The 22,167-nt window shown below is 40.9% G+C and overlaps 1 protein-coding gene across 1 annotated transcript in view; it reads left to right on the forward strand.

Moving 5' to 3' along the window:
* Window positions 1-22,167, forward strand: part of LOC117729788 (BMP/retinoic acid-inducible neural-specific protein 3-like) — a 46,310-nt gene that overhangs the window by 12,352 nt on the left and 11,791 nt on the right. The window contains exons 2-4 of the mRNA XM_034531154.1: window positions 2,024-2,384; window positions 16,391-16,581; window positions 18,408-18,598. Coding sequence (XP_034387045.1) covers window positions 2,161-2,384; window positions 16,391-16,581; window positions 18,408-18,598 — 606 coding nt within the window. The 5' untranslated portion in view covers window positions 2,024-2,160. The remainder of the gene's footprint in view (window positions 1-2,023; window positions 2,385-16,390; window positions 16,582-18,407; window positions 18,599-22,167) is intronic.

Below are 22,167 nucleotides of genomic sequence, written 5' to 3' on the forward strand. Positions count from 1 at the left end.
CTCCAGCTGCTGTGCGCTCTTCCCATGCTGTCTGCTGTGTTGTCTGAGAGTGATGTTTTTTTTTTAAAAACCCACGCATACGTGCACACACCCGGTCACATGGCTGAGTTAGCTTGACAGATTGTCATCAGAATGCTGTAATGGGACTCAAACCCCCCCACACACACACACACACACACACCCCGAGACACACACACACACACACACAACAAAGGAGTGTGTCGCTGTGGGGGAGATGATTGACGGGTCTCGAGATGTTGATGGAGACTAATGTGAGTCCCAGACAACGGTCTGAACCCCAGGAAGGGATTTTAAACAACAGGCAAGACGTTGTATTTCGAGACAAAGGTGTGAGGGCACCTCTTCCTTTATTTGCATGTGAGCACAACTCTTAATAGTCGCCGTGTTACGGCAAAGTGACTGTTGAAGTGTGATGAGGCAATTTTGAAAACAGCAGCGCCGCAATTATACGCTCTATTCACAATTAGAATCATAACTGCCAGTTTAGAAGCAGTTGTACTAGTCGATACTCTTATGTCAGAATCCCGCATAGGGAGGCTGCAATGTGTTCCATTACTAAGTACAACTTGTCCCTGTTTTTACCCAAGTAAAGTTGGTAAAGTTATCGCAAAAAAATGAAAATCCCAACTAACAGAGAGCAATGACTCATTACAAAAAAGTGAAATACTTACAAAAAGGAGCTAAATTGCTCCCCCCAAAGGACGATTGACTCATAGCGCATCACAATGCATTTAACGTTGTAATGTTAAAAATTGTTACTAGAGTCAACCAACTATTTCTAGTTGATTCATTCCAGTTTACATAAGGCATAAAAAACCCCAGCATGCACCGGGGCATCAAACTCATTGATTTCTTGCATTGTTGCTGTGTTTCACATAATGCTCTTTTGTACAATATTCCCACTGCTTAGATTTAGAGGGGTGGCTTATATTACAGCAACCCAAAATGTGTCCCCGTCCTACCCCGATCCTAATTAAAGCACTCTAGTGAACGTTAATGGGCTTCCAATGAAATGCACTGCAGTTAAATCCGGTGCAGTTGAATTAAAAGAGGCGAGTTCACTCCCTTTCTTCCTTCTCTGTCAGTCTTGGTTGAATTAAGTTGCAAATGTACATCTGTTATAATATGTTGACAATGACATTCCAATGGTGTGATGAGGTTATCTGAGCACTATTGTCGTGTGTATTGCCTTTCCAACGTTTCAGCTAAATTCAAATACAACTGCTTTTCTGATGGTCAACAGTAATAATTGGTAGCAAAGAAAAAATTATGCTTTGTCATTCCTAGGAGTCTGTGGTGTTATTCTGTTCTTTCCACACATTATCTATTGACATAATTAGTTCTTTCCAGCTAATGTGGTCGGATTGTGATTGTTCACAATCGGTGACGTTCTCCCCAATGTGCTCTTCAGGGCCACACATGCACTACATGTACATCTTCAAATCAACGACCGCCGAAGTCGCAGCGTCAACCAACAGCAAAGCAATCTGTGTGGTTGCCACACATATCCCATCATTCGTTGCATGTGTGACTGAGCACCAATTTGCTCCTAATTAGTAGAGCGGAGCTTTCATGGCATGGTAACATGAACATACATGCACAACTAAAACAAGAAGAAGACTATATATTTCAGAAAGTGTGACTTGATGAGTCACGGTTAACTTGTAAGCTTCAAGTTCAGTGTTTGGTTCCAACAACAATCAAAAACAAGTACAGTTTACAAATAAAATGGAGAAAATCCAGAAAATCCTAACATTTAAGAAGCTTCCGCTCATAAATGCTTGTCATTTCTCCACGATAAATTACTCAAAGAATCAATTAATTGTCATCATGTTGACAATTATCAGGTGATGGTCACATGTGTAATGACACAATGTTCAAGTCAAGGCTCTAGCTGCCACGAGGAGCTGATAAGGTTTGAAATATATATTCTCGGGCTTCTGTTTTTCTTTTATGTTGGACATGGCTGTTTATTTTTATCCTCGTCTGTGTGTTTCTGTAGGTGTTCGGGGGGCGTTGAGGTGATGCATGTCCCCCGGTCATCCCAGTGGAGGAGCCAGCTAACGACGAGTGGCTTCGGCTGCTGAACTCCCTCCCACCATCACCACCCTCATCCCTTACTCGCTCCCTCCATCTCTGATGGCTCTATGGGGCGTCGTCAGCCTCAGCCTTCACTGCTGGGTGTGTTTACATTCTGCAGTAACAGCAGCAGCTGTAGCAACTGCCAGCCTTCCCAATGACAAGCCCGGGGGCCCCCTGGACTGGCTCCTGTCTGATAAAGGGCCTTTCCACCACTCCCCAGAGTACATTGACTTTCTGGAGAAGAACCGGCAAGGCTTCTCCACCAGATACAAGATATACAGGTGAGTCAGGGCAGTGGGAGGAAGAAGCACTTTACACGGTTTACTCCTGCCATCACTACTCCTATAACACGCATGGACAATCTCCCAGCAGCCGAGTCAAATGGCCCCCATGGTTGTCCTTTTTTGGATCAGCTCTGTGTAAATGAAGGCCATATACATCATGTGATTATATGATGTGTTTACATATTAATATTAGTATAACTCACAAAGTCACAAGCCACAGCCTGTACTCAAAAGCTCTTAGAGCTGTACGATTTGGCTCATTTACCATGAACAAACAGATCGCTGTTGTTTCAAAGCATTAGCTTTAACAACGTCCGTGGTCATATGAAGATGCCAGCAGTCAGTGCTACAATTAAGATTAGTCACTCTAGTTTTGTGAGTTTTGTGAGGGGACCAGATCCCACTTTGTGCTGACATCGCAAACTGATCACATGATCAAACAAATGAGCCATGTCCATTCAAGGAATAACACTAGGCTAATTATCTTCCCTGTCAAGAGTGAAATAAGAAGGTTGATACCACTGTTGTGTCTGTACGGTAAATATGACCATGTAGCTTAGATACAAATCGGGATACAAGCCTGACCTAGCTCGTAAAAAACTAAACATTTAGAACATTTTTGTATGAACTACACAACTTTATATTTGGCATACAGACATACGAGTGGCATATTTCCCAAAAGTTCAATCTCTTCCTTTTCAACGCAGTTTGTGTTGCCATGTTACAATTAACAACCACAGCTGTCCAAAAATGCTGAGGACCTCCAGTATTGTTATCATTGTGTACTATATATATGCCCATGTGTTGTTTTTTACAGTATCAACCCAACAGCGTCATTCTTGGCTGTTTTTCATTAACGCTGCATATTTCATGTAAGCAGCAAAAACATATTCAACAGTCAGATGTTGCATATTTTGAGATGTAAAGTAAGAGGAACATATCAATTAAGAGAAGTCTCTTTCATAATTAGTGTGAACCATGAACTTCAGCAACATCAAGCTCAAATGTCCTTACCTGGCCCGGCTTTATTAAGGCACTCTTCTAGAAATGATAGTGCTTGCAATGAAATGCTCTGCAGTTAAATCATTTGAAGTGGAGTTAAATGATAGAGACAAGGAAGGGAGTGAACCTCCATCTGTCCTGGTTGAATTAACTTGCAAATGTAAATCTGCTGGAATATGTTGGTGAAGGACCAGATTAAAGTTGAGGACAAGGTCATTCCAAGGGAGTTTTATCCTAACAACATATGTGATGAGGTTATCTCAACCCTATTGTCGTGTGACAGTAGTGTTCACAGCTGCAGCTGCAGAGGGTCTTTATTAGCCGTACATTTGCTTTTCCCTCCTAACTTTTTCATTATAAAATCAAAATGATATAAGACAGGATATAATATGACTGCATTGTGTGGCATTAGTTCACACAGTGGACAATATGCTTTATGAAAACCCAATTCCTGGCTTTTCTGGCAGATATTACTTGGCCTGCTTGTCATGCAGAAAAGGTTTCTAGCCTTCCGATGTTCACAAGATATCTGTCACGGAATCATCATGATGTATTTAATGCGGGCACGTCGCTATCTGCTGGCTGTGCATCACGTTCGGCTGTCTTCCGAACCCTCGGGGGGGGGGGGGGGGGGAGTGTGTGTGGTGGGGGGGTGGGGGGGGGGGGGTCACCTGATCGGGTGGTCACCTGAAATATGTTGATTAGCACTGGGAAAAAATGATGATTTGTCATGACAGCAACACAGTCTGAGGTACCGCCGTGCGACCGAATTAGTGGAGATTGTGTCGTGAATCATATCCGTCGTCATTTAGGAGGCTGTTGTCCAGGCTTCTGGAAATAGACGAACAAGGTTCCTGACATCTATGGATCAGTGCAAGGATGCTTTATAGCCCTGGCGATCGTTTGCAGCTTTGGAGCTTTTTAATATTTCCTCCTCTGGCAAAAGGCAGCCATTCGTTGGAGCTGAGCTGCATGGGCGGCAAGATTAATAGTCTTATCATGTGGCCAAGTGATTAGTGAGCTCTTAGTACTTATTACTCTGCATTATCACAGAATCCCCTGAGAGGCTTCTGTCAGCTGCAAGGTTGTGTTTGAGGCTCTCTGGATTACCACAATGTGGTATTGATTAATAGTGGTGATATTAAAAGGAAAAACTAACCTAAAAAGTAAATAGCTTGTAAATCTTGTAAAATATTGAATTCACTTTGATTCAGTCCCATTTGATTTTTAAAAAAATCTAAAGAAAACAGGAGTGATACAGCCTGTGTTCCTTTCGGTTTTCGACAGATTATAGCTCTCGTTCAATGCCCGCCATGGCGGGGTGACATATGGTGATGGTTTTGGGGGCTCACACCTGGAGCTGGCTCACAAAAAATATAGTAGGCTAGTTTTAAGTGGGCCCACTGCAATATTCTCCCAAGGGGCCCACACTTCATAGCAATGCTCCTGCTGTGTAACCGAAGTCCTCAAATTCCAAAATCAATTAATAACCCTCGTGGACTAATAAAAAGTAGGAAGTTATTCTCTGTGGCAGCGATTCCCAACTTCTGTTTTTGAAAAGGTGAATGAATGCTTGTCACTGCTCACCACAGGTTGAAACTGGGTCTGATAGGGAACCATCAGTCTTTGGGTGAACTGCTCACAGCTCAGGCCGTTTAATTTTCATTTTGTACTTTCTACTAATTTAGAATGCATAAATATGACAGAAAATGACCAAAGAAGCGATGCCAACCTTTTAATGCTTGACATTTTTCAAGACTTAATGTTGCAGACACATACAATGCACTCCAATTATTTAAGTTTTACCTTGAAGACACACATTTTGACAAGAAAATAAATGTGAATTTGGTTGACAATTCAACAAAATCACAGACATGTTCTAGCTTTTTTCAAGACATTTAAATGTACACGGTGCTATACAGAAAGTGGACACATTGATGGGATAAAATAAGCAAAGTGATTAAACTAGCTCCACTAAATTAATAGATGTATCACTGCAACTTTGAGAAGTTTTTATGGACCTTTTTCCCTGCACGAAAACTTCCAATTAATTTAAGTTGCATTTATTTGTGTCTCATATCCAGATTGTATCTACTGTAGATCAAATTTAACCTGATTACATTTAACACCTGGTATTAATACGAGTCTCCTGTGTCCCCACTAAAGTTGAATGTTAATTATAAATGCAACTGCTTTTACACTTTTGTTCAATGTGGTCACATCCCTGACCAGGTGGTTCGGCTGATTGGATATCTATCCGACCAGAATGCAATGTTTTGGGTACATTTTACGTATTGCGCAATCCGATTACCTAAAAGGCCTTTTGAGACAAGGTGTAAAGGGGGTAAGAGTTCCTAAAGCTGCTGTTATACTTAAAATGAAACTACTGCAGAAAATATAACCATGGGGGGGGTTTAGAAGTAAATGAGTAAATTACAGCACAGACAGTGTCACTGTGTCAACAGTCATGACTGTGCATCAACACGTAATTATTTAAAACAAGGAGACTCTAATGAGTATCTGCAATTAGTTTATTCCGCAAACCAGAGCATGTAAGACACGCCCCCCATCCCCCCCCCCCCACACCCCCCGTTGCGATTAACTTGATCAAAAGAAAGCTGCTTCCTGTTGGATGTAAGCGCCTCTTCAAGTATAATGAACAACAGAAGATTTCCGAAACCACAGGGGAGTCTGCAGGTGGTTGAGGTGAGTGTTTTAGAGCAGACTCCCTCAGCGCTGCGTCTCAGCATCCCACAGCTGCATTTTTACTGATGTTCTTTGCCTCGTCTCCTCGTCTTCCTCAGAGGTTTTGGCAAGTATTTCCTGGTGGTAAATGAACAGCAATAAATTGTAGTTTTTCAGACACTTTTCCTCATCTGCTATTAAACTATTGAGCTTTTCACGATTCATAAGGCACAACATTAAGATACTTTCCCTTGAATCAGCCCCATTAATTGCTCAACTTTTACTTGTATTTAATTTGTTAATACAGCAAGCAGCTGAAGGCAATTTCCCTCCTGTTAAGCTGTCTTTCGAAAGTTGTATTTAATACAGAGAGTAAAAGTGTAAAACGAGGGAGAGGGAAGCCTCATTATGGTTCCCCTTTTCATCCTCGCGGTATGGATTGAGGGCTGTGTCAGCCTGTGGGTTGCTCTATCACTTTGGTCCAGACTGAAATATTTCAACAAATACAGCAAACATTTCCATTATGTTTTGTTCAGACGTTCATTGTACCCGCAGGGTTAATCCTACTGACTTTAGTGACCCGGTGACTTTTATCCTACACAGCAAAATCAGCAGTGTTAATTCAACACCTATAGAGTTAAATTCAACACTTTGAAAGTGTCTATATTGGTCCACCCTATTTTTAGTTAAAACTACACTTTTAAAAGTGTTAAATGTTCAACACTGTGATAGAGTTGAAGCAACTCTCTCAATAGTTGACATTTAACACCAGTCAACACAGGCCAGTGTTGAATTTACACAACACTGTGCAGTGTCAGAATTTAACATCATCTGTGTATTCTGTTTTAACACCGACTAGAGTTGCTGAGCTATGTAACACTATAGAGGATTTAAAATTAAACTCTTGTATTTTACTCTTGTAGAGTTGATTAATATATTTTTTTAAACACTGTAGGGAGTTATAATCCCTAATGCTATACATGATACAATTTTACTTTTGAATTCAGTATATTCCTAGTACTTAATTAGAAAGAATACAATACAATACAAAAGTTTGTTCAAATAAAACTTGTATTTTCAAGCCCACCACAAACATAGCATTTGCATTACAATAACATTTCTTAATTGGCAGCCTCAATAGCACAGGGCCCTATTCCTCGTACGTGGCTCAACAAAGTCGAACAAATGTCTTATTAGCCAGCTAAAATTAACAAGATGATTGACATCAGGCTATCACGGTTTCTCAAAGGCTGATCCTCACTCAAACCATCTCGTTAATTTGAGCCAGACATCAGTTCACAGGTTGCGCGTGCCCGTCCGACTTCAAAAAGGAGAGGAGTCGATCACAGAAACCATGATTTACTAACAGCACAAAGGCAAATAAACTCAAAGGAAGAGCCTCCTTTTCTCTGCTGAGAAGCAGGAGATGATCATGAACGTATATGAGGAATTACAGACCATAATCTTAGCAAAATCTAATCAATTCATTCACTTCACTCGCGCTTGAGAGGGGGCGTATCTCCATGGAAACATTTATAACTTCCGCCGTGGAAGAAATAACCACTATTTCTGCTTTATACTTGTTGTGGAAATCCCACAAACGTCAGAACATCTAATGCCCTTGTGTTTGGGTTCATAACATTAATATCATATATATGTATATATATATTTATACATAACATCACCCGTAGGCTCACACAGCTCGGTGACTTTCACCGACTAACGTTACGTCTAGATAAGTGGATCCTCTTTATTCGCATCCATTCATCTGTGCATTGACTTTCATGGAATCTACTCGCAACGCAGCATCAGTGTTTGGAAAATGTATCGTCTAATTTTAAGTGCCTCATTTTTTAAATGTGCCTGCTGGCAGTCGGCGTAATGGCATGCATCATCCATCCATCCATCCATCCATTTTCAATACCGCTTATCCTCATTAGGGTCGCGGGGGCGCTGGAGCCTATCCCAGCTGACATAGGGCGAAGGCAGGGGACACCCTGGACAGGCCGCCAGTCCATCGAGGGCAATGCATCATCCAATGAGATCTAAAATAACTATCTCAACTCTTTCAGAACAAGTAGATAATATATACGTGTTCATGTACATATTCATGTATGTGGAGATGACCATATAGAACTTGTATTGCATTTACACGGACATGGCCAGCGAATGTAATGAACACATCCATGAGTTCCACCAAAACCACGGCATGCAGCGGCTTTCCCGAAGTTCTGCATCGCCGACACTGTAGAACAATGTACCACACTGTACAACAATGTACCACACTGTAGAACAATGTACAACAATGTACCACACTGTAGAACAATGTACAACAATGTACCACACTATAGAACAATGTACAACAATGTACCACAATGTACAACAATGTACCACAAGGCTCTGCAGACAGTCTGTGAGACAGTCAATGCTGCGTGTGGTGTTCAATGTACGGCTCGAGAAGGTCTTTAATAAATGATTCCTTGTGGGCAGAATCGATAGCGCTCGTATAGGAAGTCATCATCACGTGATAACGGATCTTGGTGATCTCGAAGAACTCTCTCCCTAAAGAACGTTAATCTAACTAATATCGCTCCTTCATCAATGAGGAAGTGAGCTGCCACTTTCTTCAGGGGGCGTGGCCAGATCATCCAGCTGGACTGAATGAGCCTGCACTGGAGCAGGTTAAAAAATTTTAATGTGTCGCTATGGTGATTTTTCCAAACTTGCTTCGAGGAAACGAAAACCCTGGCTTGTGTAATCTCATCTGCAAAATTATCCCGCTAAACACGTTAGCCACGTACGAGAAATAGGGCCCTGGCCACACATAACAATAGCACGGGTCACACAACATGGCAATGTGGCACAATGTATATTTTTTCATCCATCTCATTAGATAACTGTTTATCATAGGGTCTATAATAAATCAACTCATCAATAGAAATAACAGAAAATGAATCATCCCTTTCCTCACTTCTGGGTGAATGGGTAACACTAGCTGTAGTGTAAAATCAACACTGTAGAGTTGTTTGCAGAATATGACATTTGACTCCCTGTATTAACACCAACTCTTTTTGAAGAATAACTCTCTTGGAGTTGATTAACACTAAACCTGAGTTGAAATAACTATATTTTAACACTCAACCCTAACACTGAAAATCCAACACTTTTGCTATAGCACCACCATGAGGTTGTGATTCGTGGTTTTGAGTGAAATGCTTCCACGTAGACTATAGATGGATTGCCATGAAATGTCATTCAAATATTGATGTCCCTTTGATAAGTCCTTAACTTACTCTAGAGCCACCAGCGTCATTTTAATGTGTCCAATATGTTGGTTTATGACCAAATACATGCCAAACAAATGGCCTTCCCATCAGCCTGATGTACTTAGCACATGTTATCATGCTAATACACTAAACTAAGATGATGAACATGGTTAACATCATACCTGCTAAACATCAGCATGTTAGCATAGCCTTGTGATCACAGCTTGCCAATGTTAGCATTTAGCTCAAAGCACAGCTGTGTACAGCCTCACAAAGCTGCTAGCATGGCTGTAGACATTTCATCTCGCTGACTTAATGCCATAAATCGAAAAACAACTCTATATTTTGAACTAGCTGCTTTTTGCTTACTCTGATAGCTAACAATATCCATGCAGGCCGTATCACATCATCTATGGGGTTTAGATATGTATGCTACTGGTATAAATGGTCATGGGACAAATTTAGATGAAAAAAAGCGAAAAATAAATTAAAATACACAGATTTTCTGGCCCACATTATGTTATATACTACAGCAATGGAACAAACAGAAGGTATGAAGAAATGCAAAAATATAGTTACTAAAACTGATTAGAAATACAACAAGTGGCAGTGGCTATCGCTCAGATTCAACACAAGTAAGGTGCACAGAATCAACTTAAGTGTGTTGTTGTTATGATCATTTTTTACTCTCCGTTTTTGGTTGAGAGGCACTTTGTGCAAAAATAAGTGCCAAAGACATTTGCTGGTCCGGTTTTCCTCGTGTGTATTATCCATAGCTCGGCTTAATCCTAATAAACGCTCAATGACAGGAGAAGATGGATCACCAGAATTGATGCTTCGAATTACAGTGTTTGAGCTACCTCCCTGAGGATTGATGGAATAATGAAACACCATGTTAGCCCCCCTACTTCATTCCCCGGCTCTCTTACTGATTGAATTTGAAAAACTAGATAACAAGTTGTCTGTAATGGAAGAGGGTTTTTGTGTCTGTGTGTGTGTGTTTTGGCGACTCACCGTGGAGCATACCCATCGCTTCCAGTGCAAACACTTCCGCCTTCGCCACCTGTCCACAGGAAACATTGCCACGGGAGAGCAGCCGCATTCACCAGGGTGAAGGCAGTGTGTCGCTGTGTTTTTGGCTCCACTTTGAACATACTGCATTGGTTATTGCATGTGAAGATTTTTTTATGGCATTTAACTGTAGAAAATTCACTATGATCATTACATATTGATAAACTGCTTAAAGATTAGGCTGCATGTGAAGATTTGTTTATGGCATTTAACTGTAGAAAATAAATTCACTATGATCATTACATATTATTAAACTGCTTAAAGATTAGGCTGCATGCCAGCGGATAAATGTGGCTACAACAAATAACGTACTTAAATATTATCGGCTTTAATTTAAAAGTAACATATAACATTACCATTTTCTAGCCAGGGATGCATAACTGAAAGACTCGCATGCACAAAAATGCATGCACCCAGGTACAAAAACAGTGTTCAGAGAAGATCAGATTCACAAAAAGTGTGTTTGCGTGTTTGTTTACTATTAATGCTCTGAATCCCGTATATAGAGACTTAAATGTTATTTAAATCAAACCATCTGAGAAGGGGAAATCATTTTGTGTGCAAATACTGTAGGTTGGCTACCAGGGGAGGAGTGGCCATTTGGCAGACGGGGGAATTTTAAGGTGGGCCGACGAGCACAACTTTCTTTTTTTTTTCTTTTTTTTGTTAAGGTTGACCGGCCCATTAATTGGGTTGCTTAAATTAGCACTTTTGGCTGGTGATGTTCCAGAAACATGCCTATTGTCTATATCATTCTAATCCCCACATGCTCTATATGAGTGTGTGTGCGTGCGTGTGCGTGTGTGTGTCTGTGTGCACTCTCAGCCAAAAGGTTGTGTTCTGTCGAGATGGAGAGCAGAGAGTTGTCTTGACAAATATTAGAAAAACATTATTGATGACAAAACATATTCAGAATTGCATAGATTGACGTTTCCATTAAAATCAGGCTTCTTTGAAAACACCGGAACTGGCGACTGAAAAGCCACTGGAAGCTCCGGGTTTTCTATATACGCCACACAGAGATTTATAGACTTTAATTAATTAATTAATTATTAACAATAATTGGCCATGTCAACCCCCATAGTGAAGGTTACTTAATTACAAAAAAAATGTACCACTCAAGAATAAGTGTGGTTTTAATTAATAATATAACTATTTACAGACTGTTTGGGTTAACATACAAAAGAAGCTTAATGACTTCACATTTATAAATGGGTAGGCAAACTAAACTAAATATGCAATCATTAAGAGAATGATGCAATAGCTGCTTTAGAATATGCCAGAGGCCGAGATATTTGGGACAGACAAACATTTATCCCGAGGGTGCATGCGTGCTCCGCAACCCCCCCCCACCCCCCCCCCCCCCCCCAAAAAAAAAAAAAAAAAGCTGGCTTCGCCATATATTTGTGAAACGCCCTTACAATCACAAGGGAGGATATGATTTCGCAACATCACTTTTGGAGATATTTAGAAAATGGCTTGTGTGTGTGTGTGTGTGTGTGTGTGTGTGTGTGTGTGTGTGTGTGAATGATTGTGATGAGCTGGTCTGGGTCAACATGACAACTTGTCCGAGTCCAACCGAGTGGTTTTTAATTTGTAGCCTATTTTATTAGCTTCTAATATTTTATTAACTTGCTGTGTAATTAATAAAGTGAGGCAAAAAGTAGAATATTTCCCTCTGATGAAGTGGACTGGGAATGTAAAACCGAAAATACATACGTACTCAAGTTCAATTGTGTACTTGAACTGTACTTACTTGCAGTACAGGACTTAAGTCAATCGACTTCGTCACTATCCACCATTGAAGAGATGCAGACATGATGAACCTGTCAAGAAACGAGGGGGGGGGGGGGGGGTGAAAGTTCAACAACAACGACAACAACAGCAGCTTGGCTTTGATAGCGTCTAAAGTGTTAAACTGATAAAAGTGATGTACCTCGGCGAAAAGGAGCAACAGAATTGATAATAGTAATGACATGGCTGCTTGTGAGGGGGATTGCAGCCCCTAAAGTTGACTCGGTGGTGAAACCCATTTTAATTTCCTCTTCTCCCTGCAGGACGAACTATTTGGCCCGTCGGGGATTTAAGATAAGACGAGGCTAGCTTATCACAGCCAACGATAACTGAGGAAAACGAACGACAGCGAGGGATTTGCGAATACTCTTTCTATACCTGCCTCACCCCCCCCCTCCCCCCCATCTCTCTCCTGCGCTCCCTACCTGTGTATTTTTCTTTTTTCCAGAGAAAGTGCTGTGGCTTTGAACTAGTGCTTCCAAGCTGCAAAGCAGAACTCAAGAGACACAGTGTCCCATTGTAAGAGGTCATTTATTTGTGTGGCATGAAATGAGGTGAAGATTAATAGCTACACTAGATGTATCCGAGCAAGAGGTTCTGAATACTACAGCGTCGGCAAAAAAAGGTCACCGCGTACCGCATATCCATTTAACATCATTATGTTTACTTCCCACACTCTGCTACTCTTTCTGCTTAATATTGTGTCAATCAGTGTCTTGTTTCGTGATTATATAACAGACATTGGAATTGATTTTTGTTGCAAAAAAGAAAGAAAAAACCTCTGTGGGCAGCAGTTTGAATTCTCGTGGATTTGCACTGTGTATCATCCACACATCTGGGTGTTTCAGCTTTCCTCATTACTCCTGGTTTAATGTGATGTATACCCTTTCAAAAGGCCACACTCCCTCCATCCATCAGCAGCAGCCAAGGTTGCTCAACCCGTTCTGATTACCGCAGTCAAGCTTTTAGTTTGAAGAGAGAGAAGTGCAACATTTGACTGATAATGCCGCCGACATGAATTCACGGACTGTTTATTTTCTCCTCTCACAATGTAATCCGACAAAAATAATCCCTTGTTCAAGACAATTAATCATGTTCATCTCTGGCGCCTTTGGGTTTATTTTTATAATTTTTTTTTAAGGCATCAGGATGAAGCACCTCGAAACATAAGAAAAAATGCTCTCTAAAAAAAAGCCAGACGGCTCTTTGAGGAACTTTTGTTTCCTTCTCATATATGCGTGATTATGTGAGTTATTTTGGGGCAGTGCCAGTCGCATAGTGAAAATTGGCACCCTCCCCCGTTATAATTACAGCTGTGATATCTGTTTGTGGCTTCATAACGATTGATACTTTCATTCCTACGCAGATTTGTGATGGAGGGAAAGTGCTTGTAAAAATTAATACAAAGTTGCATCAATGTCTATGGCCTAATACCAAAGTTTTTTTTAAACATCAAAGATGGTTATGGTCTTCAAACAGGGTCTTTGTTTTTACAAGTACATATTTAATTAGTTCTTAACACAGATGCTGAAACAGGTTATTTCTCTCTAGGTGGTTTCCTTATATGTTCGCTAATTTTCCGACATAAATTAACATTAATACCAACCCACACATAAATTAACTGTCTTTTACATTTGAGCTGACAAACCCTGCTATTCTTCTAAATAGCTTTCTTCAGATTAATACGCGATCACTTCCTTTGCTCACAAACGATTTTGTCAGTTAAACTCAAAACCTTTTTTGTAATAAAACCTGTTCTACAAAAAAATAATGTGAGAGAATGCGTGCGGGTTGCCAGGTTGATCTTTTTTGAGTGGATATCTGTATCCTTTGGTTCATTGACTTTTGCTCCAATTCAACTTACTATGCTGCCTTATCTATATCACATTTCTTTTATCCTTCCTTTAATATATACATGTTAGGTTTGTACATGGAAGTGTGAAGTCAAAGTAGCTTAAAAGCTGTCAGAGGAAGATAATCAGGAAGAAAGTCCTGCCTTACTAGAGGACAAAGCTTTATTCAAATTCAGCTCCCTCCTTGCTGCCAGGGCGTGCACCGTTGTATCACACAACTCGTCAAAATACTGACATTTGTTCCGTGGTCTGAAGGAACCCTTTAGAGTCTGTGTGAGATGCAGCAGGCTTTCAACGAACTCCAATTATTAACCGTCGGAACCACTTACATAGCAAAAAGAGCGAGGCAGTCCACGTTGGGAAACTCGCGCTTTTCTTGTCTTCAGACCACTCAAAGCACTTTATGTCATCATTCACCCATTGGTATACTGATGGCAGGGGGCTACCCATCAGGACTGTCTATACATGCATACCCATTGGTATACTGATGGCAGGACTGTCTATACATGCATACCCATTGGTATACTGATGGCAGGGGGCTACCCATCAGGACTGTCTATACATGCATACCCATTGGTATACTGATGGCAGGGGGCTACCAATCAGGACTGTATATACATGCATACCCATTGGTATACTGATGGCAGGGGGCTACCAATCAGGACTGTATATACATGCATACCCATTGGTATACTGATGGCAGGGGGCTACCCATCAGGACTGTCTATACATGCATACCCATTCGTACAGGGTTACACATTTGGGGTTAAGTGTTTTGCCCAAGTTCAATCGACACGGAATAGCGGAATAGGGGATCGTACCGCCGATCCTCAGATTGAAGGACAACCCCCGCTCTACCACCGAGCCTCAGTGGGGGTGGCGGTTGGTTGGGTCAAACCAACACAGGACTCAATGCTGACTAAGATGAGACCGTCTTTCATTAGTCCCACAGCTATGTTTGCAGCAAAACAAAAAATGCATGGAAAAGAGACATCAGGTAAACAAAAACAAAACAAGTTTGATAGATAAGTAATCAAGACAGTACAGGTATAATATACAAGTAAATTGTAGAAATCAGCAAAAACTAAAATATGACAAAATCATGCAGTACATAATTAGCACAAATTAAGTATGAAATATGAAGTGTTGATACTAAACAGCGACAGGTATTTTACCTTTCGTTTTGTCACTGGCTTAGTTACTTTACTATCGGCATGCAGTTACATAACAAACAGACATAACAAACGTACTTATTCGAACTGAAACCACGATTTAGTTCAAACCAAGCGTAACTCAACACAGTCAAGTTTATTTTAAAAAGGAAACTGTATGCATGTAACAACCTTAAACACAAAAAAAGTGTGTTGGCATGTCAAAAAGTGACGCAGGAGGGGTGCCAATGAGAGTCATAGTTATAAACATAGAGACACAAACACGTCTAGATGTATAAGTATTATAAGTTAAATTCGTGGTTGAGGTCAGACATGGTTGTCAGAGGGAACAAGAATAACTTGAAAAGGCAACAAAGGGCTGACAAGTCTTTTGTTCACACTGCTTTCATTTGTATGACAGTTTTGCTCCCACTTTGTCTCTCTCTCTCTCTCTCTCTCTCTCTCTCTCTCTCTCTCGTACCACCTTGTGCTTCATCCATTTTGATGTATATCGCTGGCTATGATGGGCTATTAAGGAAAACATCTGTCAGCTGTGTAGTTGGAGCACACTCCCAGGTGCCAATCATAGTTTCAAATGATACCAGGTTTTAGTCTGTACGTTTTTTTTCTTTTCTTCTTCTCTTTTTCCCCGTCTTCTCACTCGATGTATCTCTTTTCCTCATTCTCTCTTTCTTTCTCCATCAATTCACTTTTAATTCACTTCAGTTTAGGCTGTGTCGGCACGCTTACATTGCAAAAGCACAGAGCAACGGGATGAATAGAATTTGCTACTCTCCCTCGCTCTCTTTTCCTCTGTCTCTCTCTTCAAGCGATTTATTCTGCTTACGTACTCAGCTTTAGGCAAATTATGTACCTATATTATGTCGCTATATCAGAAGCAGAGAAGGCACAGAAGGTGAGTGTTACCTCTGCAGGCTCCCCTTCTCTACCTTGGCAGATGATTATTTTCATTATGAATAAATCTGTTGATTAGTTTTGGACTAATCATCAAAAATCTTTAGTTCATGCAATGTAGAATGATGTTTTCTTTAATTGTTTGTTTAGTTTAACCAACAGTCCAAATCCAAAGATGTACATTTTAGCATTAAAGTAAGAGAAAGCAGCACATTTGAACTAAACTCCCAGTTACTTTTATTGTTGTTTTGTTTTGCCTTTTCCAGGGAGTTTGGGAGATGGAAGGTGAACAACATGGCCGTGGAAAGGAGAGACTTCTTAGAGTCTTCGTTACCTCTGACTCCTGAGTTCATCAGGAACATCCGAATGCTGGGCCGCAGGCCCACCACCCAGATGATAACTGACAATCTGATCAGGAAGTATGGGACTCACTTTCTGTTGTCAGCTACACTCGGAGGTAAACAGAAAACTGTTTTTATTTCATGGTATTCTAGCTCAACTTGGATGCAATATTCAATAACAAAGAGACACATTCTGAAATCATAGAAATCATTGAAGCAATGGTTTCGTGATATACGACTGACTCTCATTGTATAAACTCCATTGCATTACCATTGCTGGCAAAAATGCTTGAATATTAAGTTATAGGATCTAGGTAAAGTTAGTTGATGGCTCATTTATTAAGAAGTATTGTTATTGTGTTTCAGTATTGAGCTATTAATGCCGACTATTGCAGTGACGCAGTATGGGGAAATGTGTTTTTAGGAATAACTTTTCTCCCATATGATATAGAGAAAAAGTGTTTCTCTCTCAGATGATGTAGGCTCTAGTACAGTATTTGTGTTGATAAAAAGCATTCAGAGTTTGCTCCCCCGGGCGTTTCATATGAAAAACAGATGGACATGGCAGTCACAGTAAGCAACTGAATAACACATCACTGCAAAAATAGTGTGCCACTCGCAGCAAATAAATGGCTCTTCAGAGATGTGTACTGTAGGAATACATGTAAAAGCCTGAATACTTTAAACATGCCGCTGCCACTCACAGTTACCCCACTTTTGGTTTTCTGCAGTGTGATGAGAAGCATTAATGGTCCTCCGAGTGAAGCGAAAGAAGAAAATAATAATTGAAGATGCCAGAGAGGTCTAGCAAGTCTCGCGAAACCAATTTGCTTTTACAGAGCAACACTTGTCAATTATTTTAGTCCTGATTCCCAGGGTTAGAAAAGGTCACTGTTGTGAGCGGCTGCATTCAATGCCTGAGCTGATGTCGGCCAGTAACTCTGGCTCCCAGCCAGCACTTAATGGTATGAAGAGAGGAGAATGAGGAGTTTGCCTTGGATTGTTGCCAGAGATATGCCTCTGTGGTTCTGAATGGATTGCCTCTGTGTTCAGAAACATATGGACTTAATGAAATTAATAAATAGATTGTGATATCAAGGGGGTGCCCTTCAGCAGCTGAGCAAGAAAAGCAGTGGGCAGAAAAAATGTCCCTGAGACATTAACAGTGCATTATGACGAGGAATGTGATGTACAGTGTCCCGGTGACTCTCAAGGAAAGAGTGCTCTGCACCATGGCCCCTCCAGACTTATGAAGGGTTGATGGCAATGATCAGAGGCTATGCATAGCTAGTGTGTGTGTGTGGGTGTGGCCAGGTTTTTTACATTGGTGTAAAATGAATAATTGGAATGAAATCCTAACAAAAAAGTAATCATGAGCTGCCATGCCTACTACTCTCATTGTATGAATAGTTTCTGTCATATGCAATGAATGTTTTGTAAACTCTGTAATGTTGTTCATGCTGTACACATGACACATATTGCACTTCTGTCCATCCGGGGAGAGGGATCCTCCTCTGTTGCTCTCCCGGAGGTTTCTTCCTTTTTACTCCCAGTTAAAGAGTTTTTTTCTGGGGTGGAGCTTTTCCTGAATCGATGTGAGGTCCCGGGACAGAGGATGTCGTAAAGCCCTCAGAGGCAAATTTGTGATTTGTGATTTTGGGCTGTACAAAATAAATTGAATTGAACGAAAACATTTGCCAAATGATGCTCAAACCTCATTAACAGAAAGTCGTCAAAGTGAAAAAGTCCAATACAGTTGGCGCACTTTTTGATTGACAAGTGATTTGCGGATGATGGAGCACATAACCACGTCAACCGCGAGCGCTTGGCACCAAAGATAAGACAAACACCAAAAATCACTCAACTTCTTTATTTTCTATCGGAGACGTGTACCTCAGCATCTACCTATCTTTGAACTTTCAATGTTACGTTTTCCTTGCAGGGGAAGAGGCCTTAACGATATTTGTGGACAAGAGGAAATTGAGTAAGAAGGCCGAGGTGAGCGATTACTCGAGTAACTCCTCCACCGTGACTCTGGAAGCTCTGCACCAGCTCGCCGCCTCCTACTTCATCGACAGGGAGAGCACTTTGCGCAAGCTGCACCACATCCAGATCGCCTCCACCGCCATCAAGGTAATGCCTTCCTGTCTCCATTGTTGAGTTCTTGGGGCACACTCACAGATTAACGCATTGATTAGCAACTAGATTCAATCGCCTTTAATCTTCCGTCAGTCCAAACTTAAATCAATATCAAATCTAGTAGGCTGGTAGCCTCGGGAGATTACTGTCTCACCTACTTCTACTTCTCCAAAAGTATCTTTCGCTCATATTTGTACCAAACAACATTTATTAAACTGTTTCCGTGTGTTTACATACTCCTTTTGAAAATGATGTGATGTTGCTATTTCCCATGCTAAAGTAAAATCATTGACCTTTACTTAAAGTCTGGTAAATTAAAACGTGTTGCCAACACACTTTCAAAGTAGCCTTCGGATAGACTTTAAATAAGCAAAGTGGCTAATTTAGGTAGCTTTGGGATGTAATAAAGCAGAATATAATAGTTGTTTTATTACACTGGAGTTGTTGAGACCAATATAATCACTAGAATATTAATTTCTTCTTCAACAGCAGAGAGCAAGCGCTCTATTCTAAGAAGCCGGGTATAAGACTTTGTGTTCCTGTCTATTTTTTACCCTTTGTTATGAAGCCGCAGACCGGCTATGAATGTCAACATGAGTCTGCATAAAATCACAATACATGATTTCTGGGTTTTAAGATGTACCTCTCACTGCCAACTGGAGTTGCTAACATGGGAATCTGCCCAGAGACCCATCGTTAAAAGCTAAGCTTAGTTTTTCACCGCAGTCCACTGCAAATAATACGCACGAATAGCGAAGGAAAGATCCTTTCTGTTTTAGAATCTGATGACAAAAAATTGCAATTCATTTATATATACTAATGTGTCACCCAGTAGTCTGCTGTTCGTTCCCCCCGTGGGAGAGGAGGAGTCAACCTTGATTTACTTGTCACGTAGTTGCATAGACTTCCAATAGTGGCAGTTCCTTAATTATATTAACACGGACGACGATCTTATCCTAAAACTAATTAAGTGTTTCGCAATCTTTTCCTAAACACAACTCGGTTGTTTTCTGTGATGACAGAAGTTTATTTTTAAACTGATACCGAGTCCTTTATCGTAATCTATCATACAAATAGGTACGTTTTAAAATGAGCGATTCATATCTATGCACTGCACACACCGGCACTGTTCATTAGAAAAAAAGCAAGACAAATGTACTTCAATTTCTAAATTAAATGTGTTTGTTGCTTCCAGGTGTCTTTTGCAAAACAGAGACAACTTCTTCTCTGAAAGCAATATGTGAATGATTCCCTTGTTTTGATGCAATGAAAATGTCAATAAAACGGAGGGGTGATGGGTTTTTCATCAGCGTGCGTGCGATGAGATATGATCTCCAGCCACCGTGAGCACATCAAGTAAGCAGGAAGCTGGGTGATGAGTGCATATGGGGAGGGGAAGATGAATGGATGTGGTGAGAAACAGCTCGTGACAGGTTTCTGCCTCCGGTTGGCACCTTCAGGCAGCATGGGGTTAATAGGGCCACGGAGCGCAGGATGACCCCCCTTTCTACCTTTAGCTTACCTTTTTTTTTTTCTTTCCTCAGAAACACAGCGGCAGTCGGCTTGTGAAGTGTGGCTATCTCTGCTGTAGCAGCGCATGAATCAGACTCCCTGTACTTATATCAAAGCTCTGTGCTCTCCCGACATTGTGTTCAGGGAGGGTTAGGTGTTTCTTTTGCCGCTAAGGTGGGTGCATCAGAGGTGCAGAGGCAGATCCCTTTGTTTCATTTCTTGGGAATTTTTTGTATTTTTTTTTATGGTTTTGTTTCTGTAGCTACAGAGAGGAATAGAAGAAGAGACAGCGCGCTTTCATGCTCCAAAGGCAGTCATCTGGCGTGACTGACGGGTAGGAAGTAGAAAGATGTCTGATTCACCTCCATCACTGCCAGCGAGTGAGTCAAAGGAGCGATACATTCCTCCACAGGGCGTTGACCCACGCGGCATCTCGGAGCCGATACGACTCGTCGCCCCTCTGCATGAATTCTAAAATCAAACAAGTCGAGGAATGAACGGGAGAGAGCTGGCGAGGCAAAGACCCCCCCCCCCCCCCCCCCCCCCCCACACCCACCCACCCCACCCCCCCACCCCCCGCTGTGTCCATGCAAAGGGGGAAATTGAAGCTTTTGGAGGAAACGCCTGTTACTCTTGTGGTGCGCTGGGGATTGGCTGCGGAAATGTGGGCTCTCATAAAAAGCCCCCGGCCCAGAGCAAACTGTGATCAGGGCGGCTCGTTTGTTATGAGTAATGACTGCAGTTTTCAGAGAGCGTCAGGGATCATTTTTGATACGATTTGAGAGTTTCATAGATTGAATCGATGGCGATGTGCCCACCTGACTCTGGCCATATTTGCCTATCTGTCTGCACACAGCGATGATTGAATTGTGTTCTCATTATGGTAGATAAATACATTATCGTGTTTCCACGAACTGACTCGATCAATTGTTGTGTGGACTATCACTGAGTAGATCACACTCCATCAAACACCAGACTTTAGTTTTACTGGCTCAGCAATGCACGTATCCAAGAGCATTAAGTGATGGAGGTTTACTATAATTTAGAATAGAAATCCCGGTTGGATATTAGTTTTGTTACTTTAATGTTAAGAAGGCGTTCATGTGTTTTCAGTCACTTCTTTGAACGACATGTTTTTGCCCTCACATTCAAATATCTAAGTCCCCCTCAGCTCAAAATAATACCGCCTGTCCTTTTTTATATATATATATATATTGCTGTGCCTCTCTGCATGCATTTGATGTGCACTGCCACTTATGGAACATAAGTCCTATATTATTGGATTTTATATGTTAATTTTTCTGAGTGAGCAGCTGCTGAATGTAGTTTTTTTTAATAGGCTGCATGTTGATCTGAACATGTTTTAATTAACAGCGTTGCCGTGACCGTGTTTAAACGTACTACGTTAGTTGAAGAAGATGAAATAAAACCACTGAATTATGTTTACATTTTATACAAATAGATCTGCTGTATGTAACCTCAACACTTGTTTAAGTGCAAATCACCAAAAACAATATTACTCAGTGAGCTCGCAATCAAGTCTCTGTCTCTAATCTATGTATATGAATCTTCAACTACATGTTTCATCTTCAGTTGCAGGGGTCTCTGTGTTTTGTCCCCAACAAATTAAAGCTGAACAAATATATTTGATATGTAATGTGACTACATTACATTTCAAATATATTTGTATTCCATTAAGGAAATGCAAATCTGATAAAAGATTGATTAATGGACAACACTGGATAAAACCTTCTGTTAACTTTTTCTCCCCTCCGTTTTAGACTTTTTTTTTTTTTATAAATGTCCTCAGTCCATAAATAGTTTACATACATTAATTTCTCGTTATTTACTGAATTAAAATAGAGCCTGTGTCTTTTATTTAGCGGTTGCCATCGTGAATCGTGGTATCGGAGCTCCATTTTCATTCACCACACACACTCATAACCACGTGCAAACCTTCAGCATCAAGATTTTACGCAAAAGGCATCTAGCTGCAAAAATAAAGGAGGAGGGGTGAGATTCCGTTGAAAATAATTACAGTTAACAGCTTA

The sequence above is a fragment of the Cyclopterus lumpus genome, chromosome 4, assembly GCF_009769545.1.
Source record: "Cyclopterus lumpus isolate fCycLum1 chromosome 4, fCycLum1.pri, whole genome shotgun sequence".
In the NCBI taxonomy this organism is placed as follows: domain Eukaryota; kingdom Metazoa; phylum Chordata; class Actinopteri; order Perciformes; family Cyclopteridae; genus Cyclopterus; species Cyclopterus lumpus.